The sequence below is a fragment of the Scophthalmus maximus genome, chromosome 11 (assembly GCF_022379125.1).
Source record: "Scophthalmus maximus strain ysfricsl-2021 chromosome 11, ASM2237912v1, whole genome shotgun sequence".
Lineage (NCBI taxonomy): Eukaryota > Metazoa > Chordata > Actinopteri > Pleuronectiformes > Scophthalmidae > Scophthalmus > Scophthalmus maximus.
Window position 1 is genome coordinate 16746372 of NC_061525.1, and position 18221 is coordinate 16764592.

General features: G+C 44.6%; 1 protein-coding gene and 2 non-coding genes across 3 annotated transcripts; all 3 read right to left on the reverse strand.

Annotated features, from left to right (window-relative positions):
* Window positions 1-182: 182 nt before the first annotated feature.
* LOC118299802 (NADPH oxidase 4) lies at window positions 183-17480 on the reverse strand. The gene is made up of 18 exons (XM_035623825.2): window positions 17098-17480; window positions 16562-16657; window positions 13359-13469; window positions 12987-13071; window positions 11221-11318; window positions 10825-10852; window positions 10531-10603; window positions 8962-9042; window positions 7987-8146; window positions 7237-7401; window positions 6954-7016; window positions 6231-6291; window positions 5353-5434; window positions 4107-4226; window positions 3886-3994; window positions 3594-3662; window positions 1490-1590; window positions 183-1388 (listed from the first exon to the last, which is right to left on the reverse strand). The coding sequence occupies exons 1-18, from the start codon at window positions 17152-17154 to the stop codon at window positions 1268-1270; spliced, it is 1680 nt and encodes a 559-aa protein (XP_035479718.1). The 5' UTR covers window positions 17155-17480; the 3' UTR covers window positions 183-1267.
* trnad-guc lies at window positions 2155-2226 on the reverse strand. The gene has a single exon. It is a non-coding gene; the product is annotated as a tRNA-Asp (tRNA).
* trnad-guc lies at window positions 3050-3121 on the reverse strand. Its single transcript has one exon. It is a non-coding gene; the product is annotated as a tRNA-Asp (tRNA).
* Window positions 17481-18221: the final 741 nt, after the last annotated feature.

Here is an 18221-nt window from a genome sequence, read left to right on the forward strand (position 1 = left end):
GTGTTATTTTGGTTTGTCCAACACCAGGTTTTCTCTTTCGTTTAGTTTCATAAGTTAAGCAATAGCTTAGTGAGCTAAAGTCACTGTAAAAGGTTTCCTTGTCAAAATACCAGCAAGTGTGCCTATATGCTTGTGACTATGATTTACAAATTTGTACTAAAAACATAAACAGTGCAAGGATCAAAAGTGGTAATTTATTTATTTACTACATACAAAAAATCAAGATGTAATAAATAGTTTTAGATTTTGGCTTGTTCTTGAAATAAGAGGAAAATCCTGCAAATAGACATAAAATTTAAAATTGAATTACATTTAAAATGCTAAATATGGGAGCTGTGATAGCTAATTACGTTTTGAGAGGATTTTATTTTCAGTCACAAAATCATATATATGAAGAGGTCGATACTTTGCTGAAACCAGGTGTTTCCAGTTTGGGCTTTTAGCTGGCCCTAAAACATGACAAGCTACTTAAATGTACTGTCAATCTTCCAACTGGAAATGGCATCCTCATTTCTTTTTACCAATAATTTGACTCCCTGGAGATATGTGAAACAATTTAGTGACAAATTGACAAAGCCATACAGGTTTTCACTTAACATAAAAAAACAACTTTAAGAAATATAAATACTTTTGAAAAACAACTAAAATGACTGGCTTGAGGTGAAGTTGTGCAGGTTTTGCGTTTGTACAACAGCAAATCTTGTGGAAACATCGGGATGAAATCAAACTTTACCAAGTGTCCACTGCTTGTCTATTTAGGTTCCACGTCCCTCCGTCGTCCCTCAGATCCTGACGAGCGACAGTCTTCAACACTAATCGGATACTTGGCTCTGTCTCCCAGCTGTGATACCACAAGTCCTGCTCCCATGAGCGGGACACAGAGTCAGTGCTGACCCACTTAGAAACAGCTAAAGTCCCGTATGTTCTCGTGGAGGTTGTCTGTTATCACTTTCTAAAACCTGAAACACATAAGATAGCTTTTTTTCTGTCCAGATTCTAAGATCAGCTTATTTGTGCAGGTCTTGTCCTGCTGGGCCTTTTGTGACCATGGGCAGGGAGACATATGAGATATAAATGTTGTTTTCTAATTTGTTTGTTTGTTTTTGACCAGTTTCATCGACTTCAGAGGACATATGACATTTTATACATGTCCGAAATTTGAAATCACAAATATGGTCTTCAGAAATTTACTTTGAAAAAAACAAAACATAATTTGGCCCAAAATATATGAAAATCCATCCATCCCAAAGTTTAGGTTCATGTTGGATCAGCTGAAGGACTCCTTGTTGAACTCAAAGATTGTTCCAGAGGATCGTGTTGAGTTACACAATCTGTGGAGAGTCCTGGAGATGCCCCTCGGTCCACAACAGAAAACCCCAACTCTCTTACTGAAACCACAGAATAAAGACAGTAACATAGTGGGATGCAGACAATTTATATCTCAAATAATAAGGCTTATATAAGTACAATATGTTCTCATACTACTTACTGCTCATTGGTCTTCCCAATCTCATCGAACAGTAACTTCCACCTGGGTCGTCCAACAAGCAGCCTTGAGGTGAGGGGGCGGTACTTCTCCTCATTCATGCTCTGAGAAAAAAGAAAAGAAAAAGACATCTGACCAACACAACGGACCACGGCACATAAAAAAAGCACTTTTCCTTATTCTGAGTCTGTGGCAGTCTGTGCTCTCTAGCTTACGAGCCAGTGAACATGATCCGTAGTGCAAACAGCTGCGGGCAGTTATCAGCGAAGCAGAGTGAATTCGGGGACTGATGAGGTGGGACTAAGTCAAAATAATGAGTTGACTGTTCATTTGTGCATCAGCCAAAAAAACCATACACCATCATGAGGGAGCATTTCTACTCTGAAAAGAGTAATGCTAATGGATGACGGCTCTCTCAGCTGTAGTTGCTGTCACTGACTGACAATTAGTAGCCTGTGCATTGGATCTACATTTTTCTGTAGCAACTGTAAACCCTGTTAATCATACATGCCACAGCTGTCAACACAAAAAGCCTGTTACATGTTGTTTATGCACTATTTACTCTTGTTAAATGCATTATAATAGTGGCGACTCTATGTCCCTTTTTTTCCGGCACTTAGACATTTCAGTATTAAGCAGCTGGTTAAAAAAAACGGGGAAAAAAATTCCTCCCCGTCGGGGAATCGAACCCCGGTCTTCCGCGTGACAGGCGGAGATACTGTCCACTATACTAACGAGGATAGATGCCCAAGTCGAAGTGGCCACATAGTTTAAAGTGGCGCTGTTCTGAATTTACTGACGGTTGTAATGCACCTCCTGGCCACTGACCTTTTTGGCGCTGTAACCGTTTTAACTCTCGTCTGTCTTCCTCAACTTTTCACAGTAGCTCACCGAATACTTTGCACTTTGGATGTGTTTTTAAGTAGAGCAGGGAAATCATTAATAAATACTGGATAAATACGAGTACATAAGATGGGCGAATATATACATTGTATGCTTTATGGCTATAGATATATATATAGGACGTACACATTACATTACATTACATTACATTCATTTAGCAGACACTTTTGTCCAAAGTGACTTACAATAAGTGCATTCGACCATGGGGATATTACTCAAAACTCAAGAGTTAACAAAGTGCATGAACATTGATCAAATAGGCAAAGAAAGCTTCAAGTGCTATTAGTAATAAAGTAAAAGAAAGTGCTATATTTTGTGTGTGTGTGTGTTTGCAGTATATTTAGTTAGATTTAGAATAGTAGATTCAGGAAGTATGGTGCAGTCTGAACAGGTGAGTTTTCAGTCTGCGACGAAAGCATTGGAGGGATTCCGCTGTCCTGACATCAACAAGGAGCTCGTTCCACCATTGAGGCGCCAGGACAGAAAACAGGCAGGATTTAGAAGAGCGGTGGCTGCCTGCATTTCGCAGTGAGGGAGTGGCAAGGCGTTTGGCAGTGGTAGAACGGAGTGGGCGGGCTGGGGTGTAGAGTTTTACTATGTTCTTGATACTGTATAACTGATTGAAGTGTTCATCAAAGTGATTGAAAAAAGGAAAAATTCCTCCCCGTCGGGGAATCGAACCCCGGTCTTCCGCGTGACAGGCGGAGATACTGTCCACTATACTAACGAGGATAGGTGCCCAAAAGGCAGAATCCACATTATTTAAAGTGGTGTTGTTATGATTTACTGACATTGCGTGTCCGTGTTATGCAAATGAAGGCATGTACCTGACTGCATTTGGGCTTTTACTGCTTTTTGGGGGGACCATGAACATCTGAGCTGTTATGGACTGTGCCATTATTCTGTCAAGGGGTTTCCTTTAAAACCTGTCTTACAGTCAGAAAGATGGCATAGAGCAAAGTGGATGGTAAGGTAGGGAGATAAAAAAAAAAAGCTCACATGCCTTGGCTTGATTTAAAGAGTGATAAGGCTTCGTTTAATTTTAGTGTAATGACTCTAATGCCTTCAGTACTCTCTCTCTGTCATATACTGCCCTCTAGTGGGCAAAGTTCATAAAGACTGCAAGACTGGTGTGTGTGTGTGTGTGTGTGTGTGTGTGTGTGTGTGTGTGTGTGTGTGTGTGTGTGTGTGTGTCTACACCCACCTGCAGACTGTCTGTCCGACTGACGTACAGCTTCAGATTGAAGAAGTCTGGTCTGTTTTCCTGCCAAAGCTAAATGACAAACACAAACAGTGAAAAAAACTTATGTTTAATAATGCTGAGTCCTGTTTGGACTGGTTAAGTTAAAACAGTGAATCTTCTGACTCAGTGCTGACTTATAAAGCGATCAAAAATGCTTTTCAAACAATGTACAAACTCTTTTTAGGAACAGTAGTTTAAGTCCTATCATCCTCATTAGTATATGAGGGCTATACCAAGCTGGATTTATTCTGACCTTGTGATGAAGGGCACACAGCAGCTCAGCAAACCAGTAGAAGGACTGGAGCTCTCTGCAGACCCAAACAAAATACAACCTCTGCAACCTGAAACCCGCCCAACCATCACTGGGTGTGCAGCAGGGAGACACAGAGGGAGAAAACAGAAGGAAACATCAAATACTTGCTCCAAGTTTTTTTTTTTATTTTGTCAGTCGTGACATTTTTTTTCATAACTCACAGCAGAGCACGCAGCACACAGGCAAACGGCGTGACTCCTATTCCACCAGCAACACACAGACTGACGTCGTAGTTAAACACTTCCTCCGATGGACTTCCAAATGGGCCATCCACGTAAAGCCTACAATACACACAATATGAAAAAAAAACACAGAGGCAAATTAGCAAACATATGTTTATAGATTCCCCACCAGGTCACAACTACAGAAGCAGAAAAACATCCTGCATTTGAGATCCCACAGTGAGTGTTCAGACCGCAACCCCCGAGACATTCACAGACACCCATCATATCTACAACAGCTGCTCAAACACTTGTCTCACACACACACACACACACACACACACACACACACAAATCAGTCAGACCAAAACATTTCTCTACATTAAGAAAGTATATCCAAATATCCTCAGGAAATATTATGCATGAAAATCCAGGGTGAGCACAGAAAATGAAGCTTAATGCTATATCTGCCTTAACACGCTGCAACACCCACCACGTGAGCCAAGTGAGGCCCGGTGTAACAGCCCAAACTATACCCCCTCACCAGACTACACCCGGGATTAAAGTGGGCTAGCCTGTTTTAAACCCGGGGTATAAAACTTTAACCCCGTGTGTATTTTGGCTGGGGGGTTGTGTGGGCTGCTACACCGGCTCAGCCTTTTACTGTCACATAATCACAAACTCTGTGCTCAGTTAAACTTCTGACAAAGTTTTAACAGTAAGTACGTCCTACTCCTTTTATCAATGATCCTGTATCACTTAACTATTAATTGAGTCATTTTATTTAGCATTTACGACATGTAAAACAAACATTTGATAAATCATTTTCTAGTTCATTCATGGTATTGTAACTTCTCCGATGAGGACATATGTAATTAATTACAAATAGTGGTCGTATACCAGAATGTAATAAACTTAAGATACATATACGAGTAATGGAAATCAACCAATTCCCCTTCTAGTTGTATTTGGGCAGAGTTGAAAACCTCAGCCCACCTAACAGAGGGAGGGAGGGGGTTTGATGGCTGGTATAGCTCTGGGTTACTTTCACAAACAAACACCCCACATGTCCCTCCCCCTATCTCCGTCTATCTCCTCTTGCTCAAACACACGGCAGGAAGAGCACTGGGTCAGAGGTCAGGAGGTCAACACCTCTGACCCCTGTGTGATTCTGAGCTTTCATGAGAAATCACGTCGGCCACACAGTCACTCACACAGTCACAGACACAGACAGACAAGAATTTACTTGGGGTATCTCCTCTGTTGCACCATGGGAAGGATCTCAATGTCTGCCCTCGGTTGAGGAAGCAACAACCGTGTGAACCGCTCTGAGGAGAGGAGAGGAGAGGAGAATAGAAGAGAGGATATTTGCACACAATATGTTGCCATGGCAGATAAAAGCTCCGACACCAACAAATTGAATTACTGAAGTGTGTGTGTGTGTGTGTGTGTGTGTGTGTGTGTGTGTGTGTGTGTGTGTGTGTGTGTGTGTGTGTGTGTGTGTGTGTGTGTGTGTGTGTGTGTGTGTGTGTGTGTGTGAATATGTACAGTAGCAAGATTAAATGTTTTTGCACTTGTCACAACCTCCCAAGGGCCAAAGCTTCCTCTAGAGGCCCTCAAATCAAAAAGTGTGAAACAATGGTTACTTGTTTTGGCAGCAATATGACATCATTGACTTTGCATTGAAGTGTTTGCACTTGTGTTTTCATCACTGATCTACCGATTGCAGTTACACAGCTCTTTAGTTTACTGTAACTGAAATCCTACAAACTAGGGTACACACACACACTATGTTGTGTGTTTGTGTGTTTTCCAACTTGGAAATAAAACTATGGGAACTATGCTAGTCTTGAGGTGAAGAGGCAGACACACTCACACAGACGCACCAAAAAATGCAGTTTTTCGGAAATGCATCCTCCCCAGGGAGCAGAGAGAATGAAGAGGGGGGACAAAACAAAATTACTGCCTTCCTGTCGACTCTGATAGGGAACAGTGAGAGTGTGTATCTGTTTCTCTGTCCCTTTATCTGCAAGTTTCTGCACATGTAAGCCTGTGTGCGTGTGCGTGTGCGTGTGCGTGTGCGTGTGTGTGCGTATGTGCGTGCGTGCCTGTGTGTGGATTTACCAGTCCAGTCTCCCACGACTCGGAGATGGACGCCAAAAGTTTTCTTGTTCTCTGTGGGACACTGCAAAGAGTCAGACAATGAGTCACAGCGAAACACACACATACAATTGCAACTACTACAAGAGGCACAGACATAGCATCAAACTCTTTTCACTACATTTAACGATGCACATATACGCAGTCTTGGAGACTCACACACACACACATTCACACAGAGCCTTCCTGTTGGCAGACAGCATTATTAGCCTCAGGGGTCTGTCTGCTCTCTGTCAGTGTGATTCTCTGCCCTCCTCCTCAAAGCTCCATGACACACCAGGCGCAGGCATGCACAAAGTATTTGTGTGTGTGTGTGTGTGTGGGGGGGTGTGTGTGTGTGTGTGTGTGTGTGTGTGTGTGTGTGTGTGTGTGTGTGTGTGTGTGTGAATCCTGTATGCTGTCTGAGCAGAGAATTGTTTCCATATCTTCTGCTTTTGTCTCATACAATCTGGACAAAATCTGAAAACATCAATAAACAATGTGAAACTGAATATTACTGGACGGCCCAGCTCTCAGTCAAGTGTCAGCTGATAGTCGAGGCGGCAGGATGTTGAGACAGACAAAGAACTGCATGTTCTTTGTCAGGGGGGGGATACGTTGAAGAAACTGTAAAAACATGTGTGTGTTTGCATTGTGTCATGGGTGAGGAATGTGTTGCAGCGGGTCGGAGAGTTACATGAATCTTACCGTGGTTAGTGTGAAGGGATGGTTCTCAAATGAAGAGACACCTGGACAGTTAAGAAGAATATACTGGGGGGGGGGGGGGGGGGGGGGGGGGGGGGAGAAGGAGAAGAGGAGATGGAGAGACAGCAGAATGACAAAGAGAGAGGGTGGGGAAAGAGAGGAGAGGGTGAGAGAGAAAAGAAAGAGGGGATAAGAAAGGAAGAAGAGTAAAGTATATTCAAAAAATACAACTGAGATGTACCAAAAACTAAATGTTTGGAGATAGATACACGACACGTCCTCTCACCTGTCCAGGACGAGCTGTGAAGTTCGTCTTCAGCATGCGCAACTCAATAACGTCACAGGGATGCCTGATGACTGTCACTACGGTAACGGGGTCACTGCTCCTCATGTAGCGGTAGAAACGCTCCGCACAGTAGAGACAGAGAGGACCGGACACCCAAAGCCACGTCTTAACACACACGGAGACACAAAACTACACGTGTCATCACACTTGAGACGTTCTATCTGTTGTACTGTGAACCAACTTGCACTCCATACATTTTTAATCCCATTAAAATAACACAATGAATCAAGGAGAGACGTTCATGAGACTACATGCTGAATCTATCTCGTGCTCTGTCGCGGTGTGTGGGGTTTCTGTTCCTCTCCGCTGGCCGTTACCTGCGGAGGACTAATTGCTCATAGCTCCAGTAAAGCCTGGGAAGCACAGTCGGGCATAAGGGGGATTTTATGGGACCAGCTCGTTGCTTAACAACCACGTGCAAACACATAATCACACAAGCAGGAAGAAACGCACACAAACGCAGGCCTTGATGTGGAGGGAGGATGTGCGCTCCTCCCCAACAGCACGACACCTCTAATAAAACCCCCCTCGAATACTCTGCACACGTGTACAACACTTACACACCCACTACAGCACAGATAACACTTCTTTCATCCCAAACACAAAGACACACAAGTACATTTCAATGCCAGGATACACGTAATAGACACACACACACACACACACACACACACACACACACACACAGACCTGGGGGTAGTGCGGTTGGAAGTGAGCCTCCTCTCTGCACCTCCTCTCTTCATCCTCACCCTGGTCCAGCTCCTCGTCGTGCCGCTCTGTGTTGCTCTGATTGGCTCTGAGGCAGCCAGGAGGGTGAGCCTCGATGTTGGTCTGATACTTCAGAGCTCCACTGGTGGAAAAAAAAATGTAAAAAACAGTCACACTCCAGTTGAAGTTTTGTTTGGTTATTCTTTATTTCTCTTTTTTGTTTTTAACAATTGCTGAAGTTGCTTGAAAAAGACCATCAAAAACAAATTCAAGTTCATATGAAGTTGCATTATGATCCCTTTTACTACAACATTTGGCCATCTGAATATAAATAATACAGAATGAAAAAACAATGTTAAAAAACAGATTTGTGCTCAGCCAATCAAGATAGCCAAATGTACAAAAGCACACAGGTTGTGTGTATTGGAAACCTGCCTGTATGGAAAATGTGATTGTATTTGTGTGTCTTTGTCTGTTTAGCCTGTGACCACAGATGTCACCTGATGATCAGTTTAAAAGTACAGCCGCTGTTAGTTGGTATAATTAAACCACACTCAATACATCACACCAAAACACTGCAGCAACAGAAGAGGCATGCGAGCAAACCCTCGTATGGTTGACGGACTGTCAGTAAAGGTGAGTAAAAAAACATCATGATTTCACACTGCAATCTCTGTTTTTTAGTTTAATGACATTTTGTGTTGAATAAGTGAGATGAAGTGAGTCAGCAGAACACTGCATGATTTCATAAAATGAAGATTGAGACGCACTGTTCCACTCAGAAGAGCCGAGGGAAAGATTATGACTTTGTCTGTGAGGTTGAAGTTACTGAAAGTCCGAGACGTCTCCAGCTGTTAGAGGGAGGCTCTGATATTTGCTGACATACATAGGGAAACTCCAACAGAGATAAACCCACACACACATAGATATAGTGCTGCCATCAGCCCCGAGACCTACCCGACCATGTGCACCATGAGGATGACGTAGAAGACAATGAAGAGGTTGTGGGTGTACCAGAAAATCTCATAGTTGGATACCCTGAAAATAAAAAAAAGCAAAGTGAGAACATACATGATCATATTCAGAGAAACGCTCAAGCATATTTCAAAAGAGAGATAATACAAACACAAAAACAATGAGTTCACTGAGGAATGATAAGGTGGCAGCGTGGCATGAGGAGAGAGGAGAATGAGAGAAACAATGTGAGCAGAGACCACAAAAGAAGAAAGCAAGGTCAGACTTGTAGCTGACGCGCAGACCCCCAGCCTGAGTAAGCAGAAAACCAGAGGTCAATAATTAAGGGGTCATTACACACAACGACCCCCCACCCCCACCTCATTTACACTGCAAACTGTGAACATCATCACACCCTGTATTCTTCTCCTTTGACTGCAAAGTTCTTTCATCCAAAAGATGATGAGGGTTTTCCCCCGTTCGGTCGTCCTTTTCTCGTGATCCAGTGACGACACACAGGGATCTGATGCATAAATTCAGATGCAGCTGCACCCAAATTCAATGGCATCTTGGTTTATGAGTGCAATGTTTTTCATAGACCGGTGTTGTGCCAAATAGATACAGGAAATGATTTTGTTGAACCAGCCATTGGCCTTTTAAATAATCTAATGTAACTTATTCAGACTCTGCAGTTTTGCATTGTAGTTATTGTCCATCGCTCTATGTTCAGCAGGAGGTTTGTTTGGCTGTGTTTGGGTGGATACTGCGGTCTGCGGTACAAATTGCCACGCAGACACAATAAAGATATCATTGATTTTTGAATGGAGCTTATTAACTACAAATGTTTCCCCCGTGTGTAAGTCAAAACTTGATGTAATTAGTAATGATTTTACAGTGTAAAAATGCCAATGAAAAGTATTGTATCCACAAGGCATGTTAATAACCTTGTGCACATTATTGTGTGTTAATATCACCGGGTCCTTGTGTCTCATTATGTGGGTATTCATCTGCTCTGCTGCAGCCATCATCCCACCGCTCCTGCCCACTTACCCACACTCTTGTCTAAAGCCTTAAGTGGTCTGGAAAAGCCTCTTATCCTCTGTTCAATTACCGAGGAAAGCAAGGAGAGCACACATGCATGCACAGCCACACACACACACACACACACACACACACACACACAGTGGTTGACCCACCATGACCTGAGTAATGACAGAGCTGAGGGTGAAACACTTAGTGGAGATTTGCTTTGAAACGGAGCGCTCTTAGCATGTTCGCATGCCTCCTCGTGGTCTCCGTCTCCAAAACACACAGAGACGAGGGAACTCGACAGAAAGATGAAGGCACATGGACATGCACGGAGACAGAGACACACAGAAGCGTTGGCAGTATTAAGAAGAGGACAAATAACTTTAATCTGTGGATCAAGGTCTGTTTTATGCTCCAGTCAGTGAAACTCTGCCTCATGCAGCATTCACAAAACTGTGTCCAGCCTCTTCTCTTTCACACAACACAAACGCACATACAGCATGATGGTGATTATGATGAAGGACGCTGGTTTGGTCGACCTACCGTACGCAGTAGGAGGAGGATGTGAACATCAGGAAGAGGATGAGAACCAACAGGACGCCCGTGACTCCAGGTACTAAAGAGAATCAGCCAGTTAGAGGGCATGAACATCCCTGGACACATACTCATCTTCATAAGGAGACCTATCGTTGCAGGTCACATGTTTACAATATTACTGAATTAAGCAAAAACACGTCTAACCATGAAAACAGTCAAAACATTTAAGTAGTAGTTAAGGGAAGAAGATATTTAAATAGAGAGAAAGAGAGGACTGTGAGAGGGAGTGGTCCTTCTTACTTGTGGTTAAAATGATCAGCTTGGGATCCTGGGAAGGAAAAGCAACAAAAGGAAGAGTTGTTTGTGCATGTTACCCTTCTACCACTACGTCTATTTTTTGTGAGTTTTTGTGATTTTTGTTTTGAATTTCGGCATCGCCGGGGCAGCCGACTATGTACCACGGAGAGCAAACAATCTGCAGGCTTCCTTCCGACACATCACTTCAGCGGGTGAACTCATGACCACGTTGCTGCCCTCTTCCCTGAGCGCGTACTAACCGGTCAGTGTTTGACCGGACTAAAAACCTGCTCTCCGCGGCACATGGGGGGCCACCCTCGCTCAAGAGTGAGGGTTACGACTTGAGCTACGGTGAGAGTTAAATTTAATAGCATACAAAAACGTGGCTTTGTGTCTCACCTCTCCTCTGTATCGAGCAAAATTCAGCGCGGGAAAGTCGTCCGAGTAGCTCACGCTGAAGTTCATGACATTCACCAAGTGGGCCGACACATGCACAACTAGAGAAGGGATGAGAGGAGGGGCGGGGGTAACACAAAACTGATTTAAAACACACACTCTCGTGGAGAGACAACTCCTACTCTGCTTCGAGCAAACACACACTTAATTGCTAAGGTCAAAATGAACTGCCAGCGGACATTCATACAGACATTTCTTTGTCCATTCAGCAGAAAGTCAGCAAAAAACACCCGTCTGACTCACAGACACACGCACGCACACACGCAGACACACACACACACACACACACACACACACACACACACACACACACTTCGCTGACATCACAGGCCAACCACGCAGCCGTTCGACAGCTGATGGAATTAGGGGGTGTAATCATGAGACACAAGGGTCCTTTTCTCTCACTCACATCCTTTCTCACTCCCACTGCTTCCCACCCGTCTCCCCCCTCTCTCTTTCTCTGTCTTCTCTCAATCTGCGTCTCTCTCCCGTCCCCTTCAACTTCCCGTCTTCATTGTCATTTGTTGTCTCAGATCTTCGGCACTCTGCGATTTGAACACAAGAAAAAGAGACGTGCGTGTGTGTGTGTGTGTGCGTGCGTGCGTGCTAGCGGGCGTGTGTGTGTGCGCGTGCGTGCGTGCGTGTGTGTGTGTGTTTCATGCTGTAGGGACCTAACTCTGTTTACACAATCACATAATGGGGATTTGTCTTCCTTATAGGGACAAAAGTATAGTCGAGTATTTGTTGTGGTAAAGGTTGGATTAAGTCACCAGGAAATGAATGTAATTCACTGTAATGCCCTCTGAAATCCCGGAGACATGACTGTGTGCGTGTTTGGTTGATGCGTCGAGAGTCGAATGGTAATGGCGAAAGGAGGCTTAAACTTGACAGATGATGTTACAGTGAGGAACAGATGCCAGCTCCCGCAGTTCGTTCATTTCTGTCGTGTCTATCGGCTCCGTGGGTGGCAGTGGCAGTTGCTCCATCCAAACTCAAATATCTCAACAATGATTGGTTGGATTTCCACGGAGCTTGAAATTGATCTGCAACTATTAGATGAGCTGCCTTGAACTTTGGCACGCACACCCATGCAGCCCAGAGGTTGGATCCTACAGACTGTGTTAAGTTAGTGAACGAGGGTCTTTAGACTTTTGAGCCTGCAAAACTTTTAGTGTGATGAGTAGACAACAAGCTCTTTCTCATGGGCTCCCATCGGCCACCATTTCAATGTTGCTGATCAACAGGTCTTTGGACAAGAGCAACACCTTGGTACAATACTCGGATCACTGCCGGGGGAAAAGCATGCGGCACGTTGTTGTACGTCGGTGGCGGGTGCTGACTTCACTTGCAGTTCATTGTGTTTCACGAGACTTGTGTTACTGTAAAAGCACAGATATGAGGCGGGCTTCTCAGAAAAGAACCCGCCTGACTCTCATGAATGAAAGGAAGGCGCTTGTAAACGGCAGACCGAGCAGACACACAGCTGCAAGGAGCTCCCATGATGTCATGAGAGGAGCCTCGACATGAACACACACACACACACGCACGCACGCACACAAAATCATGCACAGCTTGACAGCAAAAACACATGACCAGCTGGAAGGAGATCACAGCTGGCACCCCGGGAATGCTGAGCCAGCCTGGGTCCATTTATCCACAATTTTACACACACAAAGAAGTGAGCTGCCGTGATAAGTGACAGTTTTTACCAGAGAAGATGCAGATGGTGACTCCACAGGCCACATGAAAGGTCTTGCTCTTGTCCAGCAGTCTGCGCGTCTTCCTGCTCCATACCTGCATGAGTGTGTGTGTGTGTGTGTGTGTGTGTGTGTGTGCGTGAAACAGATTTGTGGGAAACATAACACATGTAACTGATTTTCAGCTTATCCTTATCCCTCCGGACATTATTCTGAAGAATATGAAATGAATGACAGCTTATGGTCATGTGAGAGAACACATTCAAACTGAAGGAACACTTGGCAAATCCACCTATTGCTCCACTCTTCTTCCCATCCCTTTGTCTTTCTTTCCCGCTGCTTCCCATTACGTTTCCCCGTTTCCACTCAGTTCTTCTTTCTTACCGTGTGTGATCCTCGGACAAACGTGAGCAGGGAGCGGCACATGGGCAACAGCACCAAGCTGCAGTTCAGGTTCAGCACAGACGCAGACGCCCTGCTGATGCACAGACCGAGCTGGAAAAGACAAACACACACACACACACACACACACACACACATTGTTAGGCAGGCTCCCGCGATGGGGCCTGAGTCAGTAGTATGTAAAGTGATAAAGCAGATTAAGACAAACGCCTTTGAGCTGTTCCTATTCAGATTAGGACTATTCAGTGTGAGCACTAAAGGCTTGAGGCATGACTTCCCTGCCACAGGGATTTTTTTAAAACCACCTTTGTCCTGCTCAGAATGGAGAGCCAGGGACCATTCTCCTCCAGGCGCCTGCTCTGCCAGCCAGGGCCTTGCCTTTAAAAAGACATGAATATGATAATAAATGATAACTAACCTCTGTCAATACTACTCTCTGATGGTGACGTGCGCACTGTGAAAGACAGATCCTGACCTCCGACCACGCATCAATGTCTGGCCAACACATACAGATTTGACAATTGGTTTTCTGTCCATTGCAGGTGCTGATGCATTACCACTACATCTGAGATCCTCCCGTCGGACTGAAGCGGCAGCTCACAGCAGGAGGAAAAGCGAGCGGAGCATTTGAAGTCACATGGGAGGGGCGTGGGCCGTGTGATCTGGCTTCACAAATCTAAATAACCAAAGTTTTTTTTTCCGACACTGGATTGACTTTGGCGTCTGCTAAACTCAGCACATTTAAAAGACTTTCTCTTGCAGGCTTTGTGCTCACCACTGGCGCCGTCTCTTGTGATTATGCCAAAGAAAGTGAAAGAAATAGTGGGAGATGTGTGAGTGTGAAGATCAGTGGAATGTGTGAAAATGAGTGAAAAAAAATCCACCTCCTGTCCACAAGGACATGAGGGACCACACTTCACAACACTACTAACTGAAGAAGATGAAAGTGCAGGACGTGCTGCAGGGTTTCTGGAATATAAGAATGGAGTACGCACGTCACAGCTAGAATCTACATATAGCAAGTCAAGGTTAACAGCAGCGCACTTAAAAAGTCTGATACCTTTACCCTTTAAAAACTTCCCACACACATTCAGTCTACACAAGGAAAAACAGCTGATGGCAAAACCACAAGCGAGGGATATGATATCCTGCTTTCTGTACATCCCCAACACGCCAAACACACACACACACACACACACACACACACTGAATCATTCAGGTGAACAAGACAAGATGCTTTTGAAGTTAAATCTAAATCCCCTTTGGCAGCATTAAAGCTTTGAAATACATCTTGCATGTGCATGCACAAACCCACTCTCTCTCTCTCTCTCTCTGTCTCTCTCTTTTTCTCTCTCTCTCTCGCTCTCTCACACACACACACAGACACACACAAACACACACACATAAACTTGAGCCCTCTGGCAAGGCATTCAGCTAAAGCCAGAGGCGTGCCCACACTTGCCCCTTTCCCCCTTGTGCCTCCCACTGTACAGGCGGTGCATGAATAGCTCACACATGGAGCTCGCTGCCACTTCTTATTTCATGCTGCACAAATGGTTTTTCCTCCGTTTGCTTTCTAGTACTGTGTTCATTATGTTTTGGACCTACTATAAGTATATTATATATTTATACATCTTAATTTTATCAAGATGATCACCACAGCGCAATGCGGAGGGGCAAGAAGGCTGAAAACAACAATGCGCTAGAAGTGCTGTCGTTGTCCCGCACTGACCTGCCAGGGGACTACAGATGTGAATTAGCTTGAAGATATAATTTGGCACAGTGCAGAGAATGGTGACATTTTTGTTTGGAATCCACACTGTCCATTTTGAATAGATTTCGGCCCAATGCAAGTATCTAACCATGAAGCCTCCACGCGGCCCAGTGACTGAAAGCACAGCTTGGTATTAAATACTTAAACAGTAACACGGCAGAATTTAAATGACTAAAACATGAGAATAAAACTCAGGACTAACGTTGTTCTTGCTTCCACAAAGTCAGCAACTAATTTGAGTTCCAGCAAGTTGCGACTAAAACGGATGCAACTGGAACCAACTCTAATGTAAACATAGTTTACATTAGAGTAAACAGCTGGTGGAAAGCAAGAGGAAGCAAAGCTGTCTGCGCTTAGAAAGTCTCAGGTGATTGGACAGTAATGTCACTGACATTTGTGTATTTCCTCCAAAAACAAAGAACGTTTTCTTTGGCACAGACACACACACACACAGACACAGACACACACACACACACAGACACACACACACACACACACAGACACACAGACACACGGGCAACAGCGCGAACTTGTGACAACAATTACACCAACGTTCATGTGGGTTGGTAACCATCAGATTCCTGATCTGTGTGTGTGTGTGTGTGTGTGTGTGTGTGTGCGCCCAGGCTCATGTCACTATTGGACAGCCCAAGAGTCGGCACAGTCTGGCCTCTGAACACACACACACACACACACACACACACACACCTAATTGCTGTCACAGAGTTTATAGTCATAACTCAGACTCATTAAACTTTGACAGATGACCATGCAGCACAAATCTTGTTTCAGAGATATTAGTGGAAATCTTTGAAGCTGGTCAGCAGCAAGTTTTTTTCAACATTGTCAAACTGTGCTGAGCTGAAACTTACAGCTCCGTTGTTGTCGTCTGTGCAGCCACTTAAAAGAAAAGCATCAAACGTCTTTATCTGTCTCTGCTTTTGAGAAATAATCGCAGCACTTGTAGATATCCATTTTTCGCGCGGAATGTCAACTCAACAACCTCTTTTCATTTGAACTGCTATTTTAGTCGACAATAAGAAATCTACACCACATCCCTGTGCACGCAATCCAAAGTCTACGAGCCTGGATATGCCGATGTGTCAGTGGCGAACTTAGAGGCTTTGCACACTCACACAGGTGCTTTCGCTTGTTCATCTTCTGCTGATCCATCTCCTTTTCAATACAGTCAACAGAGTTTCAATGTTGAGGCTGTGATTGAGCTTTACTCATGCGGGAGTGCAGGAAACAAGCAACAGATGCAACAAAAAACCTGTGTCCTCTGCAACATCGATGCTCGCATTAGACCCTCAAGTAGAAACATTGTTTTTTTACTTAATTCTTTCGTCTTTTTTAAACTTTTCAGTCAATTCTGGGTGTATGGGCTGCATGTTTGCGTGTCGCTTCTCACCCCGAGCATCTTGTAGAGGTAGTGATACTGCTGTCCAGTGGAATAGAGCAGGAAGGTCCTTAGGAACAGCCAGGTGTTAGCTGCCAACCACAGCATCTACACACACACACACACACACACACACACACACACACAGAGAGAGGGGGGGGTCCATCCATAAACAGCACAGCATGTACAGTAGAGTCCATAAACTAAGTCTTGTGTTCACTGTCTCTCAGTCAAACAAATGGTTAACTCCTGGTACATACTCTTAGTTGTGGGTTGCATGGGTACAGAATATCAAATACAATAAACTCACTATGGATCAGTAACAAACTGATCATCGGTGAGTTCATTTAGTGGCCGTGGGAATGACGTTTTTTTTTCCTCAGCACTTGTCAGGAGTTGTCCAGAGAAAACGCGTAATGAGCCCTTTTACAGGTAAACCAGACACATCCATCCACGGTAAACGATATGAATGAAGCTGAACTTTAAAAAAAAAAAATTTTTTAAATCTCTTTCACACTGTGCAGTATATAGACATTGGTTCCCCCCACCAGGATGAAATGCTTCCCTCCCTCGTTGGCCACCCAGCTCCGCAGCGACACGACCATGGTGCCCTCTCAGGTCCCCGGTGCGGCTGGGGGCGCGAGGAGCCGTCCTGCCCGCGGCTCCGTCCAAGTGCGTCTGCGCGCTGCGTCCACACACCGGCCGGTGTGTCTGCGTTCACTCCGCTCCTGTCTGCTCTGAGCGCTTCTTGGACTTTTCATCCCCCCACACGCCCACCCCCCGGCAAAAAAAAAAGAAGAAAAAAAAAAAAAGAAATATATATATATATATCTAACAAACTCTCCGCGGCAGCATCCCTCCCGTGTCTCCTCGGCTCCCCTCGGTCCGCTTCCACATCGGGCCCGAGCGCCGTCCAAGACGTCCTGACTGGGGAACTTCCCCGGACCAAATGGAGATGACCCACAGACACTGGGAACAAAAGACGCCGCGCCACCGCTCCTCGCTGCCACTAGAGGGAGCCACAGACCAACGTGTCCCACTGGAGAAGGTCTGTAACCTTCCGACCTTTCAGGGCAGGAGGCAATTCAAGTTAACAAGTGAAGACAGTTGAAGCCTTTAAGTTCATCAAACTTCATTCATTTTTTGTGCTACCAATTGAAGTCATTTTCTTTTTTCAGTGCAAAATGCCAATCATTAAAAAGGGATCTTAAATTGGTTTTGAGTAGATCAATATAGATCAGGACAACACGGTTATTTCACTTGGAGCTATATGTTTTATTGTTTAAAACTCACAGTAAAGACTGATCAACATTCACACTCCTGCACCTTACTTCGACTTGGTTCGGCCAATTAGGCTACATGCACATTACCACGTCTTCTTGCATTTTTACTATGCAAACTTTGTGGCTGCATAGTAGTATGGACGGGCAACAACTGAGATGTTTGGAAACCGTGACGCAGTCACCTGCATTCGCTTCCTGATTGGTTCTTATACCAGTCACGACCCCACTAGCGAAGGCAAAGCGTTGCAAAGAAATCCCCGCCCTTACTTTTCACCATTGCTGATTTTAATTCGTCTAATTTTCTGTAATAAAAGCAATCAACCGCGGAGGAGACACTCTGCTTCCTGTTTGCCACGTGAATGGTCACATGATATACTTTTTCAGGTGTG